Source organism: Sphaerodactylus townsendi, linkage group LG11 (assembly GCF_021028975.2).
Source record: "Sphaerodactylus townsendi isolate TG3544 linkage group LG11, MPM_Stown_v2.3, whole genome shotgun sequence".
Classification (NCBI taxonomy): domain Eukaryota; kingdom Metazoa; phylum Chordata; class Lepidosauria; order Squamata; family Sphaerodactylidae; genus Sphaerodactylus; species Sphaerodactylus townsendi.
The window spans coordinates 43,842,081-43,860,078 of record NC_059435.1 but is presented as its reverse complement, the minus strand read 5'-3'; the positions used below and the strand labels follow the sequence as shown (position 1 = coordinate 43,860,078).

At 42.2% G+C, this 17,998-nt stretch overlaps 1 protein-coding gene across 3 annotated transcripts in view; it reads left to right on the top strand.

The window, feature by feature from the left end:
* The window catches only part of HDAC9 (histone deacetylase 9), a 346,306-nt gene that overhangs the window by 311,986 nt on the left and 16,322 nt on the right, over positions 1–17,998 (top strand). Inside the window, exons 22-24 of one of the 3 annotated variants that reach the window (XR_007245814.1) lie at positions 899–1,032; positions 9,531–9,615; positions 14,092–14,227. Coding sequence is in view for 1 of the 3 variants with exons in the window: in XM_048511823.1 (XP_048367780.1) it covers positions 9,531–9,576 (46 nt within the window). In the remaining 2 variants the exon portion in view is untranslated. The remainder of the gene's footprint in view (positions 1–898; positions 1,033–9,530; positions 9,616–14,091; positions 14,228–17,998) is intronic. The other 2 variants (XR_007245815.1, XM_048511823.1) reach the window with 2 other exon arrangements.

The following is a 17,998-nucleotide window of genomic DNA, read 5'->3' as shown; positions in this document are numbered from 1 at the left end:
GCAATACTGAAACTTAGGTTCTTCAAGGAACTCAATGGCAGCACTGGACTGTTAAGGCCATTTGGAAGGAAGGCCCTTTATATTTAATTATACAGAATCAATTTATATACATATATCACATAATTAATTTATGGAATTCACTGCCATGTATGGTGATGGTTTTCAAGGTGGAATAAACAAAGTAATGGAGGATAAATTGGTATTGTCAAAATGGAGCCGCCATGTTTAATGGCTGAGTTCCACTGCCCAGCAGAAGCTGGGGCATAACCATGAAGAAGGACAATTATAATCATGTCCTGTTAACAGGCTTCTTGGGGACATTTGGCTGCCCAATGTGAGGGGAAGGGAAATGAACAGACTCTTCATCTGTTCTAATAGGTCTGTTGGTAAGCTCCAGAGGTCTCTGGTTGACTGCCAAAGGTGATACCATATCACAGAATTATTGGCATGTTTCCAACCATGCAGCTCATCTAAGAGAATGGCATTTCCATTCGCAGAAGGCATGCTGGTGGTTTACATCTATTCCCACTACTTAGCCATGCTTTAACCCGGATACTGTTCCTTAGAATCTGCTGTTCCCCAAGAACAAAATTAGGATGGGGCTCAATGGGCTGAAGCTGGAGATGGAAGCAGAAAAGCCTCAAAACCCCAAAGCTGTCGGTTGCTACAACCCTATTCTGCAAAGTCAGACATTGTCATCTTCAAATGCTACTTCAGTGTGGGGCTTCAAAGGTTGTTTTGTGGTCAAATTCATGGCACATCATCAGTCTTAGTGTGTGACAAAGTAATTCTGTAACTGGAGTGATTCTGCTACCTACTATCATATCATAACGTACAGTATGTAATTTGTGTGTGCTCATTCTTATATAATAATCCATACATTTTATTGGCACACCAGGTTTTGGTCATCTCATCAAACAGCTGTTGACACTAGCAAATGGTCGCATGGTGCTGGCTCTGGAGGGAGGCCATGATCTTAATGCCATCTGTGATGCATCAGAAGCCTGCCTGAATGCTCTGCTAGGAAATGAGGTAACACATCTGCCAAATCTAGCACATGGCCTGCTTCATGTGTAGAGGCTGACATATCCTGGGAGAGACCAAATACTGCTATGCATGATGTGAAATCTAAGGCAGTATCAAACAAGACAGTGTCTGGATGGACATTGAAATTTCAGCATCTAACTTGTAGTCCTGGGAAATGCAACACCCAGTCAGAGACTGCCTCCAGTGACCTTGGCAATGTATCCACTGGTGAGCTTGATGGATAGTATGCCAAAAGAATAGCCACTTTGTCCCCAGAATCCCACACTGTGCCTACACTTTCTATGCTGGTGGTTTGAGGTGCAGGGATCCTCTGAAAGGATCTTGGATCACAACCCTTTTTGTGGTTAATTAAGGTGAGAGCAATTTGGTGAGAGGAACCACCTCATCATGTCCCACCCAGGTCTCAGTCAAGCAAGCCAGATCGGAGCAATCCCTCTGAATTTAGCGCTGCAGTGGCATTCCTTATAGATGGGGCATTGCACAACATCAAAGACAAAGAGAGCACCTCAGGTACCTGAATAACATCATTCCCAATGATGGGACAGAGATTAAAAGGGCTCAGAGCTGTCCTGTATTTCTGAGTCCTTCAAACTGTTACCTGAATTGGTTGGGTCTGTCTTTTGGAATAGTGGTGGAATTAGCTATAGGCAGACTGGCTATATAAAAGGCAGGGAGGAGATCTACACTTGTGATTTGTTCCTGAAGAGAATCACTCAAAATGAAGATTACAGTAAAAGAGATTACTGTTTTGTTAAAGGATCAAACTAATACAAATACACATGCACACAGATTTAAGAGGCCTAAGAAAAAAAGAGTTGAGTGATAGCAAGAAGAAGAAGAAGAGGTTAGGATACTGGGAGGGTGATAATTACAGTTCCAGAAGTTAAAAGGCCCAAAGGAAAGTGAGAGAAATGGCCAGCATGTCTCACAGAAAGCAACTTCAAATGCAAGAGGAAATCCAGGTGCAAAGGACTATGGATTTTGGGGCTCTAGTTACAGGAAAAATTGACCTTCTGATAATAAGAGAGGCAGTTTCTTGGTACAATATAAATTTCTGTTCCCTGTCATGGGCAAGGCTGTTGGAAATGATTTGATGAGATCAAACCTGGGAGAGCCCAAAACCTGATGAGTTTTGTGCAGTGCTGATGAGGTTAAAACAAAGAAACTCAGGTAGCTTGACGATCCTTAATATTTAGACATGAAGTTTCCAGGATTAAGTTAATGTTAGGGAAAAGGGTGCAGGGTAGTACAAGTGGGTTGCTGATGAGATTAGAGTGTGGGCATTTGCAGGTTCATTCTAAGACCAGAGACAGGTGTGCTTTCTCAAGGCTAGACTATTGTTCTTCAGATGGGAGAAGCTGTTCCCTTAGGAGGGACATTGTATTAAACCCTGCCTGCATTCCTAATTTGGGAAGGGGGAAAATGATGTCATGTGTCAGGCAGTCCTTCTTGATGTTAAACTGCTGCTTAATTCCTGAATCAAAACTAGCATCTATCTTGCCCTTGCTCTGCTCCATGAGGCCAGGCTAATATCAATTCGATTTCGAATACCTTTAATGGCATATAAATAGTTTAAGATTAACTTAGCAAGATAATAACAGCCTTTACAACTTCTGACAAGTTAAAATAACACCATTTAAAAATTTAGCCACCGCTTCCAACAGCTCGTAGTTGTGGCTGTTTAAAAGATATATAACCTTCTGTTTATCTGTAATGCCTTCACTTTCATGTAGGAAGGGGATTATGTGCTTCTTCCTACCTATCTCATAAAAAGGACAATTCAACAGCATATGAGATACTGTTTCCACAGAACCCATGCCACACAGGCATTTCCTTTCTTTATGTGGGATTCCAAGGTGGCGTCCAAGGCTAAAGGAAGAAGGCAGGGCATTACACCTAGCTAAGGTGATTGCTCTATGCCACCGGGCCTCAACCAGGAGATAAAGGTACTGGGCTACAATTAATCTATCCACAGGTATTCCCAGAGAGATCGGGGAACAGGTTTTATTAGCTTCCTCTAGCATCTGTTGAAACTCTCTATCAAAAAGTCTCTTCTTGATAGCCCCATAGACCTCCTGCTCTGTTAACATTAGCAGGTCCTCCAAGGAAATGCCCAACTCATTAAGTTTGGCTTCGATTTTATCCCACCACTGGGTTGTGTGGAGGATGGAGCGTCCCTGGGATGTATAGTCCAGTTCATCTCAATTAAAACAAATCCTGGCCCAAAACTTGAATGTACGGTGTACCTAATATCAAGGTTATTATGGGTAGGGCACTGTAGCTGGTCCCACCGAAAATGCCCCTCCCATTAGATGATTGGTCTGCCTGGTATCAGGATTATATACCTCCCAGCCCCACATATTACTGGAACACTCAGCCCTCATGGGCACATCTAATCGATAGAAAAGATGGGCAAAATACAACAGCAAGATGGTAAAAATAATTAGCATATATATTAATATATAATACTAATATTAACGTGTGATCAAAACCCAGTAATTATTAAATTGGGTCAACTATACGTAAAGAAATACCAACTAAATATCCATGAGACAACAGTACAGAAATAATGCAAAAGTTGGGCAAAAAGACCACCCACCTAATTCCATAAATCTAACTACCTATGTACCTAGGAACCAAATTAGAGAAGAAGCAGTAGAGAAGTATCCTCCACCAAGCACATATTTATTATAGAAAAGTTTGCCCATTAAAGATAAACAATGGCCTGCGCTGTAGGGACTGTTCAAAGGGCTGTAACAATGGCCCTACCCTTCTCATTCTACTCTCTGTGTCATGCCCATAGCATGCAGTCATGACATAGCCATGGGCTGCTAGAAGGTCTTAAGTAGCATCTTTCAAGTGGTGGTGCTGCCCCAAACACTAGTGTTTTCCTAAATAAGCAGGGTGGGATCCAGTTGCAGTTTCCACTCCCTGATGATGGTAAATGCTCCCCTCTGGTCACTTTAAGTGCCGGCACAGACACTGTTCTGACAGCTGCAGCCATTGATGTTGCTAGTAGGGCACTAGCAGGTCTTAAGTAGGGTTCTTCAAGGGGCAGAGAAGCAGAGCCAATGAGAAGCAGAGGTAGTTTGCCACTGCCTTCTGCTGTAGAGGATTCCTTTCAAGAACAAATCCCGCTTAACTTCTGAAATCTGATCAGATTGGACTATTCTGTGCCACCTTCCAACTCAGGAGAAACATAGTAGCAGCAGACCTATGTCTTCAAGCACAGGTTGTCCAGAACTGCTGCAAAGTGGGGGTAGAATTGGTAATTTTAAATGGAAAAACAGCATGTGGGAAGAGTCACATAGGGGACATAGTTTGAGAAGAAATCAAAAGAAATTACTCTTCCCTCATGTGAAAGCCCTTCTTGAAACAACAGGTGTTTATGCCAATTATGTGTGGCAGCAACTACTGCTGGTTCCCTATTCTAGCTTCAATGCCCCCAAATCATACCCTTTTTTAAAAGATTCCATAACTATCAGGGCTATTATTTTGAAAGCCGCAGAGTTACTTAGGGAAGAGGAGAGATCTGTTCCAGAAACTCCTTCCATTCACATGTCACTGATTCCAACCCATCATCAACACTCAATAGACTGCTCTACGACCTCGTCTTCTAATAGTTTGTTTTATTCAGGGCCAGCTTTCTAAAAGTTAATTTAATTGAACAGTCACCAAAAATGGTTAAATTGAGTTGACAATTATGATAAATTGAAGATACAATTCTCTCCAAGTGATTAATAGGGTAATTAGAACTTATTTTACGGCAATTCCATTTTCCAAACAGTGCTCGCGTAGGGCTTGCCTTCCTCGAAAAACATTGGCAAGACCAATGTTGCTTCTCATCACGGCACATGCAATTGAACTCAAATTAGGAAGGTCAGGAAAGGCCTTTGTAAGGCACTCTGCAGTTTGTCAGATGTATTTATTCATGTGCTGAGGATTAGAATGCATAAACATGAATGCAGGGGGCTTTTGAATATTTTTGCTTAGGTTTTGTTGTTCTTGGCTGAAACCTGTCATTTGCAAGACACAGCTCCATCCACACTACTATCAGCACACACACACATGCACACACACACTCTCTCTCACACACGCAGTCGACAAAACAGGCAACTTGTAAAACAAGCAGTGACTTCCAGCATTCATGGGGAACCAGTCAGTGGAAGATGTAATGTCAAAGGCTTAGCAGTGAAGAGAGCACATTCACATTCATTTGCCTCTGGAATCCCTGGAAGGAAAATACCCTAACATGAATGAAGCAAATACCAAAAGAGTCATTGTTTGCTGCGCAGAAGTTAACTGTTTACCAAGATGCATTCTTTCGCTCAATAAATCTCCCAGAGGAAGATGTATTAATAAAGCAGTCTTGCATGGTATGGCTGCTAACCCGAAAGGATCATCTTTTTGGCTGAGGTATGAAGCATCATATATATTCTGATTACTCTTCAATGCATACGTGGTCTCACAGAACCAGTTCCAACAGTTCTGGGTGTCCCCAGCACAAATGGAACATGCACATCAGAACCTTTTGCAGCATCTTGCAAGATTCTTTAGTACATTCCCCATTTTCTGGTGAAGATAAGCATCTGGACTTGCGTCCTGTCCTGTCATGATAGATGCCATTCCGTTGCACAGCCACAGGTGATTGCCTGGCATGGTCCGATCAACCCTATTTCTCTTATGCCTCAACTCTAAATACATTTGACTTGGAAGTAAGTCCTACTAATTTCAGCGTATTTGATTTCCAAGTGTGTGTGCTTTGGATTGCAGCCCAAATTTGGAAATCACATATAAACCTAACTTGAATCCAAGTCACACTTACTTACATTCCAGTGAAACCAACGAGACCTACTTCTAAGTGTAAGTTAGTTTCAGTATAAAATCAAGAACCTTCTAAAAGAACTGATATCGATTTAAATGATAGTGTGTGGCTATCTGGCGATCCAAGTCCAGTTGTTGTTTTTAAAGGATTGCTGTCAATTTGTAGGAACTGGGGACATTTTAAAAGAAAATACTAATCAGAAATCTCCTTCCTATTTCCCCACTGTGGGTAGCCTCTTAGTGAGGAAATCCTCTTGAGAGGTGTGAAATGATTAACCAGTGGGGATGCCTTCCCCCCAATCTGAAATAAAAATACCCAAATCCTTAATTCAGGTATCGAGAAAAGATTGAGGTTAAGCTGCAGCAAAATATCCCTGAAGCGTTCTGTTAGTGATCGTAGAACACATCCATTATGCAAGCACCTGTCAAAACAAAAGGAGTGACGGGTTCAGCTAATTAGGGGGAAAGTATTGCTTCTAAGCCAACAAGTTGTTCAGATTATCATATAGCTTTATACTGCAATTTGAGAATCCTAATTTAGTGGAAGGGGAATTTTTCATGGTAGCCTTTAAATTAACCTGTCAAAGTTTATCATTATGCACTAATTTGTTTTTTATTTCTTAAAGAAATACTTATATCAAGACGACAGGGTACCTTTAATTGGGGCAAACTGTCGTCTAAATGTTGAAAGTTGCACAAGCCCTGAGTAATTTTCCTAAGGTTGATTCTGGAGATCAAACATAGACCCTCTTTTCCCTAATTCTAGAGTGCACTAATTTGGAGGTAAGTTGAATCAATATAACAGGATTTACCTCCAACTAAATTGTGTTTAAGACAGCCTGCAAGGAATGAAACAACACATCAGATCCATATGTGCAGTCTCTGACCTTAAAGCCAACATAGGTTCTGAAAGCATCCACAAAATACAGTATGAGAAATAGACATATTCAGGTGAAAATGACAATCAGCTCACAGAGGGAAGTGTCAGTTTCACCTTCTGTTAAGATCTGTGGGATTAACTCAGTGGCAGAGCACATGGTTTGCATCATTCAAGCTTTTGTTCAATCCCTGCAGCATCCAATTTTTAAAACACATTCTCCGGTGACAGAAAGATCCCTGACCAAAATGTTGGAAAGCCAGTGCTAGGCAGAATTGACAGTACTGGACTAGTAGTGCAATCTTATGCTTAATCGTTGCGGTTTCAGTGGGCTTAGACTAGACCTTATCTGCATACGATTACACTGTGAGTGGACTAATGTGCCACCTAGGATGACAGCTTCCATTCTTCATCCATCTTCTTTATTTTCCATTAGGTCCAAGAATTTTACATTTCCACGGTATGACCCATGCACGTAGGTTTGTGAAGGCACACTGTAGCTTTGGCAACCTTTACTTGGCTTTTCGGAGGTGCTGTTTCCTTGCAAATCCCTTGCTCACACAGACAGATTTCTTGGGAAGCAAAGATGAAAAAGCATCCTAGGTCAAGCGGGCTAGCTTGGAAAAATATCCCTTGATGCGTCTTTTCAGATATATCCATCAAATGGCTTTGTTGCTCCTGCACTTACCTTAGTCAGTTGTTTGTGTAAAATTCTTTTATAAAGATATATTTCCAGCACTTTCAGTGTTTTTTTTTCACTCTTTGGCTCAAGGACTAATAGAATAAACGTGATGTGTAGGAGTGAAGGTGACAGTGTAATGTCTGTCAGTGGTAGAGCAATTCCTTTTGTTCATTTGCTGCTGGGTCTCATGATATTTTCCAGGGACAGCCTCTTGTCTATTTAGTTCAATGATTAAAAAAGTGGATTGCAGCCATCAGAAATTATTCTCCTTGCTTCAGAGTTTCCCCCTTCCCCCCAAGACATGGTTTGTTACAAACCACTGCCTTTTATTCTCTAACAGTATTTTTATAACAATGGCACATCTGGGTCAAATGGGGTGTAAGTGCAATGATCCTACTTTTGTAGCCTGACGAGGTTTTACTGATGTGGAACAGAAGCTGACAGACTAACAAAGGTCATACCTAAGGTTCCAAAATGTTGGATATTTTACAAGAGAAAACTTGAAATAGAATCCTAGTCCCCTTCCGCACATGCAGAATAATGTGCTTTCAATCAGTTTTCAATGCGCTTTGAAGCTATGCAGAATAGCAAAATCCATTTTCAAACAGTTGTGAAAGTGGATTGAAAATGCATTATTCTGCATGTGCAGAAGCCCTAGAGTTATCTATCCACTCTAAAGTTGCGTGTGCGGAAGCCCTAGAGTTATCTATCCACTCTAAAGCTGAATCCTTTTAGGTTTTACTCCACATTTGTCCTGCAGATTATTTCAATTTAACACATTATATTCAGGTGATCCTGTGCTGCAGTCAGGAAGTGGAAGTGAACAATTTCTCACACTCAGGGTTTCTTCATAACACCCTATGAGTCCATTCCGATTCTATGATCCTCTTCTAAGACCTCCCTTCAAGGGAGAATGACTTCCTTCAGAAGATGTCTGATGGAGAAAAGCTTTCTTTGATGAATTAAAGTGTTTCTTTCTTGATGGAAGTCTTTCTCTGTTGGAGGAAGACTTGGAGGAAAGGTCACAGGATCCAGCCATATATCTCCATAATGCAGGATCATTGCTTCATAGGACTTATTCGCACATACTATGCTTGTCACTTGATTGCCTCATTCTCCAGTGATAATGACTTTAATGTTTGAATGGTGATCAAAGAGGTGACTCTACAAATGTAAACTGTTACACCACCTCAGAGACACTAGCTAGGATTGAAGCATACCCTAAGCAAAGGCTCTCTTTGCATTCCTACAGCCCACAAAATAGAACCGCTTGAGGATGATTAAGTTGCTCTGAGTGCAGAGATACAAACAGTGTGAATGTGGGTGACTCTATCTCAGATCAAAACTGTCACGGGTTGACAACAACAGTAAGACCCATATGTCATTGAATATTGTACTGCTGTAACCATTCACCTCTTGGATTCTTCTGTCTGGAAAGGAAAATACAGAAGGTGACTGAGCGCAGCACAATCTCCAATGACATATGGATTTTGCCATTGTCATATCCACAAGTGTATGAGGATAAGCAAACAAAATGCACAAATCTAAATTTGAAACAGCACTCTGTATGAAAATAAACTATATCTACTATTATAAGATCTGCAAAATATAGTATATGTGTGGTTATATTTTTTTTTAATTTTCCCTTCTATGAACGATGGTTACATTGAAGGATTGTACAAAAAAATAAAAATAATGGAATGTCCCCTTCATTTCTGAAGCAACTTCAGCGAAGTGTTATTTTGGCATACAGCTGCACATATAGACGCAATGGAATTTGGTTTGTGAGGAGTCTTACAAACATTACCCAAATAACTAGCATTTCTAAATGACTAATATACAGACATGCACCTGCTTGAGAGACTCCATAGATTAGTCTTGCAGTCACTGGAAAAACCCCTTGGAATTCAATTACATGGCTGAAAAAGAGAAAGCAAAACTGTGCCCTGTCCATTTAGTGGGAAGGATCCCAGCGACATGCTCATTGCTTTTCTGGCTCAGGCTGTCCTGAGGATTAATCATTTCCAGTAGGTTGTACTTCCACGTGGTTTATTGCAAACTTTTACTATTTTGTGCTTGTTTTTTCTTCTTCTCTTGCAGCTGGAGCCCCTCCCTGAAAAGGTTCTCCACCAGACTCCTAATGTGAACGCAATGATTTCTTTGCAGAAGACCACTGAAATACACAGTATGTTTCATCATGACTAGCTTGTGTAATGATTGATCTTAGGAAGCAAACGGTTTTGGAATATAAATGAACAGGGAAATGTCTGTGAAGATATGGCAGCCGAGAAAGTGATTGCAAGTCTGTGCTACACCAACAGCAATATAATGTCTAGGATCAAGGGAAGTAATAATACCACTTCATTCTACATTGGTCAGACCTCAGTTGAAACACTGTGTCCAGTTCTGGGCACTACAGTTCAAGAAGGATATTGACAAGCTGCTGCGTGTCCACAGGAGGGCAATCAAAATAGTAAACGATCTGGAATCCATGCCCTATGAGGAGAGACTTAGGGAGCGGGGTATGTTTAGTCTGGAGAACAGAAGGTTGACATGATAGCCATGTTTAAATATTTGAAGAGATGTCATACTGAAGATGGAGCAAACTTGTTTGCTTCTCCAGAAACAAAGAGTAATGGATTCAAACTATGGGAAAAGAGATTCCACCTAAACATTGGGAAGAACTTCCTGACAGTAAGGGCTGTTGGACAGTTGAATGCGCTGCCTTGGAGAGTGATGGAGTCTCCTTCTTTGGAGGTTTCTAGAGCCTGGATGGTCATCTGTCGGGATTGCTTTGATTGTGTGTAACTGCATGATAGAGGTTGTTCAGCATGGCTTTTGTGGTCTCTTCCAACTCTATGGCGGATTCCGCATGGGCCAAAACAGCTGTGTGAAAATGGTGTAAAAGGGTTTACACCATTTTCACACCATTTTCAAACTGCTGTTTTTGGCCCATGTGGAATCCGCCTAAGAGTCTATGAAGAGCCCATGGGGATATTCACATGATAATGGCTCTGTGGGGAAAAACAGGATTGCAAGCTCTTGTTCCTACCCAGTGCAGGAGTGAAAAAGTTATTTGGCCATCCTTGGTCTCATTTATCTCTCCTTCTCCCCCTCTCCCTTGCCAGCTAGTTTTGAGCCTGTCTGGAGTGCAAAGCCACAAATTATCCTTTGGGACTGCAATATTTAACACTGGCCCTGGGGCATAAGGCATCTCACCCATAAGGCATCTCACAATCCAGTGGCTACTGATTGATTGATTGCATTTTTAGACTGCCCTCCCCTGAAGAGCTCAGCTTTGCAGCTTCATCATTCCTCCATACTCACTAATTAGGGTTGGGTGAACCTCAAGAATATATCAAGAATTATCTGCATAAGTTCACAGATATGCTGACATAAGTATATCAAATGTGTACAATATGACTATTCCATTATTTTGATAACACACCTCACAAACTGTTAATTTCATATATTTGTAAAACATCCTTATATAATATATGGGGCACAATCTTATGGATAAGTTTGCCAGTCTAAGCCCATTAATTTCATTGAGCTACAGTAATTGTCTACAACTGGCTTATCTACTCAGAGTAATCCATCCGCATGCAATTGCTAGAGCATAGCAACAGTGTTATATCCTGTGCCATGTGAATAAAGCCCATCAAGATGGCTGCCATTCGGGCTTTCTGTTTCAAGCACTACAACATTAGGAAATGTCTGTCCTGGATATATTACATTGCTCCAAACCTGGGATTAGATCCAAAGCTTCTTTTCCACTTCCAAAATAGCACCTTCTGCTTACAAAGGCACCTTCTAGTATAGCACCCTTACAACTAACCCAATGATTTGAATCCTTTATAGGAACTGTATCAGTTCTGCATCTAGAACAGTTCGCAAGTAATTGTCTGGATGAATCTACGAGGGGGTGGGGGAGGGCCATGATCCAAAGTAGTGTACATAGGAAGTAAACTCCGGCATGTGAGTTGCTGTTACTTTATTTTATGAGCACCCTTGCAAAACTCCAGCAGCGAACACGGGTTTATTTCTTTTACAGCCAAGTAAAGTCTTATTCATATGCCAGCAGATCTGGTTTTCTTGCACATCTGTTTTTCTAGCAACTCCCCCCCCCCCCACACACACACTTTGTGAACATTGAAACCCATAAATAATGGGTTTTGAATTGCTTGTTCATTGCAAAGTCTGACTGTTGCATGAACATTCTGTGGGAACAGTGTGGAATGCCTCTATAATCCTTTTATTAATTTTTGTTTTGTTTTAATGAATAAAAATTATAGTCTCTAAATGTGCCATTAATCGAGAATGTTTGTCTTCCTTTGTGTGTGCTTTTTAGAGTTTGCCAGAACCAGCAATTGTTTTGTGCTTTATGCATGCAGTTTTTAGTCACAGAATTTTATACCTTTGGAGAAAAGCCAAGATTCTATCACTTAATCTTAACTTTTTAGATATCTAATATACTTCAGACTTTATCCCCCTAAAATTCTCTGTTATGTAAGGATCCTGCTAACAACTCACATGGTCATGGAGCTACATGTCAAAGAAACCACCATCCTATCATGCTGCCAGTTGATTGAGCAGGCTGTTCTTTTACTCTTCAGTTTTGTGACTTCTACTGGCAATACCAATTCCATTTGTTCATAAAAGAAATCCCACTGCTGGAAGGGATTCAAGCTGTATCCCAAATTATAAGTGAAACCATTTACATTCAGCTTAGTTTTCCCACTGCCTACTGAACCCTTTCTGTTACGCTATAAATAAGCAGTTTATCCCAACTCTCATCTTTGCTGCTGACATCCTAGCACAAATCTCTTACTACTTCTTTGTTTTAGAAAGCAATCCCAAGTAGAGTTACACTCTTAAAAGCCCATGGAGTCCATTGGGCTTAGAAGGGTGTAATTCGGCTTAGGACTGCGCTGTTGGTGTTCTCAAACTCTTGTCGAGTTGGGGTCTACTTATCAGTCTAGACTTAGGGAATGGTTACCCCACCCAACTTCCCAAGGCTCACAAGCAGGCCACAGTGCCATGTCTGAATGTGCCTGAAGTACCAGGGGGTGACTTTGACACTTTCGTTTTTTTATGGTGCTTATTGAATCACATAGTAATAGATTACCTTTAGTATGTGAGGGGAAAAAACAGTGAGGAAAACTAGCATGGTAAAACCCAAGTGTACAGCTGAAGTTACATTTCCTACACAAAATTTTTACATTCTGAAATGGGCTCCAGTTTTGCACCAGTGCAACCATTTAATTTTCTCTTCAGGTCTTCCCAAGGTGTTCCTCGTTGTTAAGGGGCCCTTTATAAATAGGTGGATTCTAGATTTTTGAGAGTTCAGGAGCGATTTCTTCCCACTCACGCTTTGAGCCCCAGCCTTGCCTCTGCAGCTCCCTCCACCCGCCAAAGGATTTCCCAGTATTCAGGAGTGGCTTTTCAAGGGGAACCTGGGGTGAGGCATAGTGGGATGTGGGAAGGTAACAAAAATGCCTTTCCATGCTCTGTTGGCAGCCCTTTAGGATACTAGCCCATGCCATTTGGGATGAAACCTTCTTGTTGAATTAGATGGGTTGCTTAAGGAGCAGGATTAACAGTTAATTCTTCTCATTCATATCAATTTCCCCCAGAGAACCAGCATTGTTTGGACTTCTTGAAAACTTGTCTCTTTGTCATAATAACTATAAGTGGAGTTCCCAGCTATATACTTAAATGGAACCTGTATTATTCCAGCTACTGACATGTCTGTTGGCCTTCCAGCATTTCAGTGCACTCTTCAGGATTCTAGGTGTCATCCATCTGGAGATCAGTAAGCATTTGAAAAGTTGTGGGAGCAGGAAAAAAAAACACATTCAGGCATTCTGGCCTGTTCATGGATTACTTTGCCACTAACTGACCTCAGTTCTTTCATGATGTTTCACTTGTGAGCGATCAGTTTGCCGTCACCCAGATACCTCGCTTCAGTTTTCAAATGCTCTTTCTGTTGTGGCAAGAAAACGGCTGAAAATCCTCTTTCCATTTTTGTGCAGATCCACACATTATAATGTGAGCCAGTACTCCCTTGCCTATTTTTTTCCCTACTATATATGGCTGAGCTCCAACATCAGCCGGCACATTTGTATGTATATATAAAAAAATTAATGATTGTGCTAGCACACACCCTGAGGTTTGAGGAGAAAGAACATCCAGGACTAACAAAACCTGATGGTTCTGGCAACAGCACTGTGTAGTCTCTATTCTGGCGGTCCTAACTTCTGCTCCTGTTACAGTCATCTCTGATTTTCCTCTTTGGGATTATGTGAAATGTACTGGCTATTCTTACTCTACTCAATTTTGCAAATATTGTTGCAATGGGCTCTCGCTGTGCAGAAATGACAGTCCTGCTGCCTCTCAAATACTTGGAGTTCATTAAATGTTATGCTATTATTTCAGTTTATAACTTTTTCTGGGAGGCTGTGACACAGACCTTGAAAAGAGAACACTCTTCCAACTTGGCATCATGAGATCCAGCAACAGGCCTCCTTGTGAGCCACTTGAAATCCCAGTTGCAACAGCTCACACACTTCTAAGCACTCTCGCGTTGGACCTAAGATTACTAGGCTTATACTACCAAGCTAACTTTAAAAATTCTCATAAATTGTATTATTTTCTTTAGGTAAGTACTGGAAGTCTGTGAAGCCTTACATTGTGCCAGTTAGCTGTAAGCTGTCTGAGACTCAAAAACAGGAGAGAGAGGAAACAGAGGCAGTATCGGCAATGGCCTTACTCTCCGTGGACGTTGAATGTAGCAGGTATGTGCAGATGCTTTTGTAAAATGCAAGCACTTTTTAATCCAGGCACTTTTAGCATGCTCTTTTTGTACAACTAAGAAGAGCCTACATTGGTCCAATTTTATTAGGCTACTTCAAGTCATGTTTTGTTACCACAGGTCTTGTTTACATGGAGGATGAGAAAGTTGCTCTCAGGTCTTTGGTCTCTTACCTCTGTCACCACTTATTAATATGCTCACAATAAAACCACCACTTTGAACCACCACAACAAAACCACCAAGTGTTAACACTTCTTCATATTGGAACATAGAGGATTAGAAAAAGAGCTCACCAAGCATTGTTCAGCCATATTAGGTTGCATCATGAAAAGACAAAATGGTATCTAGGCTTAGCTACCTGCAGAAAATCCCACAGGAGTAGCCATGTTAATTTGTTGTACCAGACACAAAAAAAGGATCCTTGTAATGTTTAGAGTCAGAGTGTTTTTTATTCTACCTCAAGCTTTTAAGGAGTGGTGGTGGTAGAAAGTGCTCTCAAGTGGCAACAGGGTTCTCAAGGCAAGAGACAAACAGGGGTTGTATGTGATTGCCTGCCTCTATACAGTGACCCTGGACTTCCTTGATGTCTCTCTTCCAAGTGCTAAACTGTGATAGGACCTGCTTCAGCTTCCAAAATCTGACAAAATCAGGCTAGCCTAGGCCAGTGGTGCCAGAGGTGGCACTCAGAGCCCTCTCTGTGGGCACCCGCAAACAGAGTCGCCCCCCCCTCCCGCACACACATCTAGGCTGACCTGGTTTGCTGGGCTCAATTATTAGCATTTAACCTAAGACCTAATTTTGGAGAAGCAGTGTAGGTAACCCTGTTAAGCGCTGTTAAATGCCACTGATTTTCATGTGAAGAACTAAAGCGTGATCCTTTACCTGGGAGTATGCTCAGTTGCTGGCAATGGGGCCTGCTTCTGAGTAAACCCTGCTAGGGTCATGATTCACCCATTGGAAGACTTGCACGGTTGCTTCAAAGCAAAGCCACCAACTACCATCAAGCTTACTCCTAACACATGCCTCGGAGCCAACTGTTTTTTCTAAACCTAACTCAGTAGTTAGGTTAAATTGCCGTGTTGGAACTTTGCAATAAATAAATGGGTTTTGGGTTGCAATTTGGGCACTCGATCTCGAAAAAGCTCGCCATCACTGGCCTAGGCAATCCAGGCCGGAGTTTTCAAGGACTTCAGCCCACTTTGTCCTATGCATGAGATGGGTAGGACATAGGATGACATGGCTCTAGTCCACAGATTAATGCTAGAATTTTAATGCTAGAATTAAAAATAGTTGATCTCTAAAGAGTCACATAAGTCCAAGAAATAGAAAAGAATCCCAGGCCAATTGGTGTGCCCCCCCGCCCCCGCTGAAAGTTCATTGCCTAAGAACTGCTGTCTGGCTCCAATCACAACTCCCTCTTCTTTATATGGACTATATTTAGGCACCAGAGCCTCATTTCTGAGCTTTCTCAATTTCCCCCTAACTCAACAAGACACATTTTCAGTGGTGATGTATGCACCTGTGCACCTGGAGAAGGTAGTAAATCGCTGCTCTACATAAATTTATTTTAACTGTGAATCAGGAAATGGAACATTGGTAGAGCCTTAATCTGTGTGGCTTCATATAGATGTCAGCAAAACTGAGAATGGAGCCAGAATGGATCAGAATTATGCAGAGGTGGAGTGAAGGGAATTGTTGGGGTTTGGCAAGTGCCAGTCACACAATCCAGTAATGAAGGAGTTAATTGTTTCATGTTAATTAGTTAGTGAGGTCAGAAGTCAGTGACCAGGTAATTGATACCTATTGGTTGGGTGGGCAACATGCAGGTCTGCACGTAGTCTTTCGATATATGTTCTTTGTTGCACTCTGCACGTGGTCAGTCACTCAGTCGCCATGTAATAGTCTAAACAGTAAGCTGGCTGTTAGAGCTAGCTATTTAGAAAGATTTTTTTATTTTTCCTCCAAGTTACCCTTTCCTGTTAGTAAGTAAACATTATTTCAGTAAAGCAACTGACTCTGCCTCATTATTTGCGCTATCTGTGTTTTACAAGTTAAGAAAAACACAACAGGAATCTATTTCTGGGGTGTGCGTATGTGCCCTGCACTCCTGCTGTGGTGTCGCCCCCACCTCACCCACCATGCCCCCACCACACCCCCTTGACAGCCCAGCCACACCTCCGCCACTGCTCCACCAGGGGCATTGCGCCCCACCTCACCCCGTGGGCGCTACACCACTGGAATTATGTAAGACTGCAGGGTGTCATCCTAAATCACATCCTCAGGAAAAGAGATTCCATCTAAACATTAGGAAGAACATGGGCTGTTTCCACACACCCTAGGGATGCTTAAAATACCGTCCCTGGGGCACTGTTCGCACAGCAGGCACCGCTACATCGCAGCAGCACCGTGCTGGGCCCGCCCAAGCAGCGCAAAGATGCTGCTTTTAAAACTCGCTCCTGAGTGAGGTTTTTAAAAAGCAGCGTCTTCCTGCCTGCGCGGTGCGAACTGCATCGGTGTGAGGCCGTCGCTTTTGGCCCCTGCAGTATCTGTGAGGGACTTACCTTGCCTTCTTCTGCAGCTCCGGGTGACTGGAAAGACGCCTGAGGGTCGGAGGGCAGCATGGGTGTGTCTTTCCAGCTACCCATAGCTGCAGAGGAAGGCAAGGTAAGTCCCTCACAGACACCGAGGGTGGCTCAGTGCGGAGCCACCCCTGCGGGCAGCGTCATCATTGGGACTGCCCGCATGGACCATGCAAACGGTCCCAATGCTCCACTGACTTCATTTATGCCAGTGGGAAGTCACTGCCTCTGGCTGTGCGGAAACAGCCTTCCTGACAGTAAGGACCGTTCATTATCATAATCAGAAGAGTTTTGGATTCATATCCCCCCTTTCTCTCCTGTAGGAGACTCAAAGGGGCTTACAATCTCCTTGCCCTTCCCCCCTCACAACAAACACCCTGTGAGGTAGGTGGGGCTGAGAGAGCTCCGAGAAGTTGTGACTAGCCCAAGGTCACCCAGCTGGCATGTGTGGGAGTGCACAGGCTAATCTGAATTCCCCAGATAAGCCTCCACAGCTCAGGCGGCAGAGCTGGGAATCAAACCCGGTTCCTCCAGATTAGATACACGAGCTCTTAACCTCCTATACCACTGCTGCTGGAATACACTGCCTTGGAGGGTGGTGGAGTCTCCTAGGAGGTTCTTAAACAGACACTGGATGGCCATCTGTCAAGAGTGCTTTGATTGTGTATTCCTGCATGGTAGGAGATTGGATTTGATGGCACTTGTGGTCTCTTCTAACTCTATGATTCTCATATGAACTGCAGCCAGTCTTGTTCCTATATTTGAACTGAAAATGGTTTTTAGTATTAACCTCCTGAGCAGACATGCAGTGCAACAGGTGTGTTGTAAATTTAAACTGCCATCACCTGGATGTAAAAAGGACATGTAAAAATTGCCTCTGTACAAATGAACTCTTTTACCAATGAAAATGTATTGGTTTCCGTGGATGTGCTTGGCCAAAACTGGGAGTTGCCCTGTGATTAATGAGTCTAACTGCACTTTGTTTCCTACAATGAAGTCCGATCAATGAATAAAGGAGGGAGTGTTCATTTTCCCTGTCTGTCAGTCGTTGTTTCACACTGACCTAACACGATTGACTTGGACATGAATTTAACAATTCTATAAAATGAAAGAACAACTGCCAATGTACTTCACCGATCAAGTATTTCAACATGATGTGTGAAGAGTTCCATGTA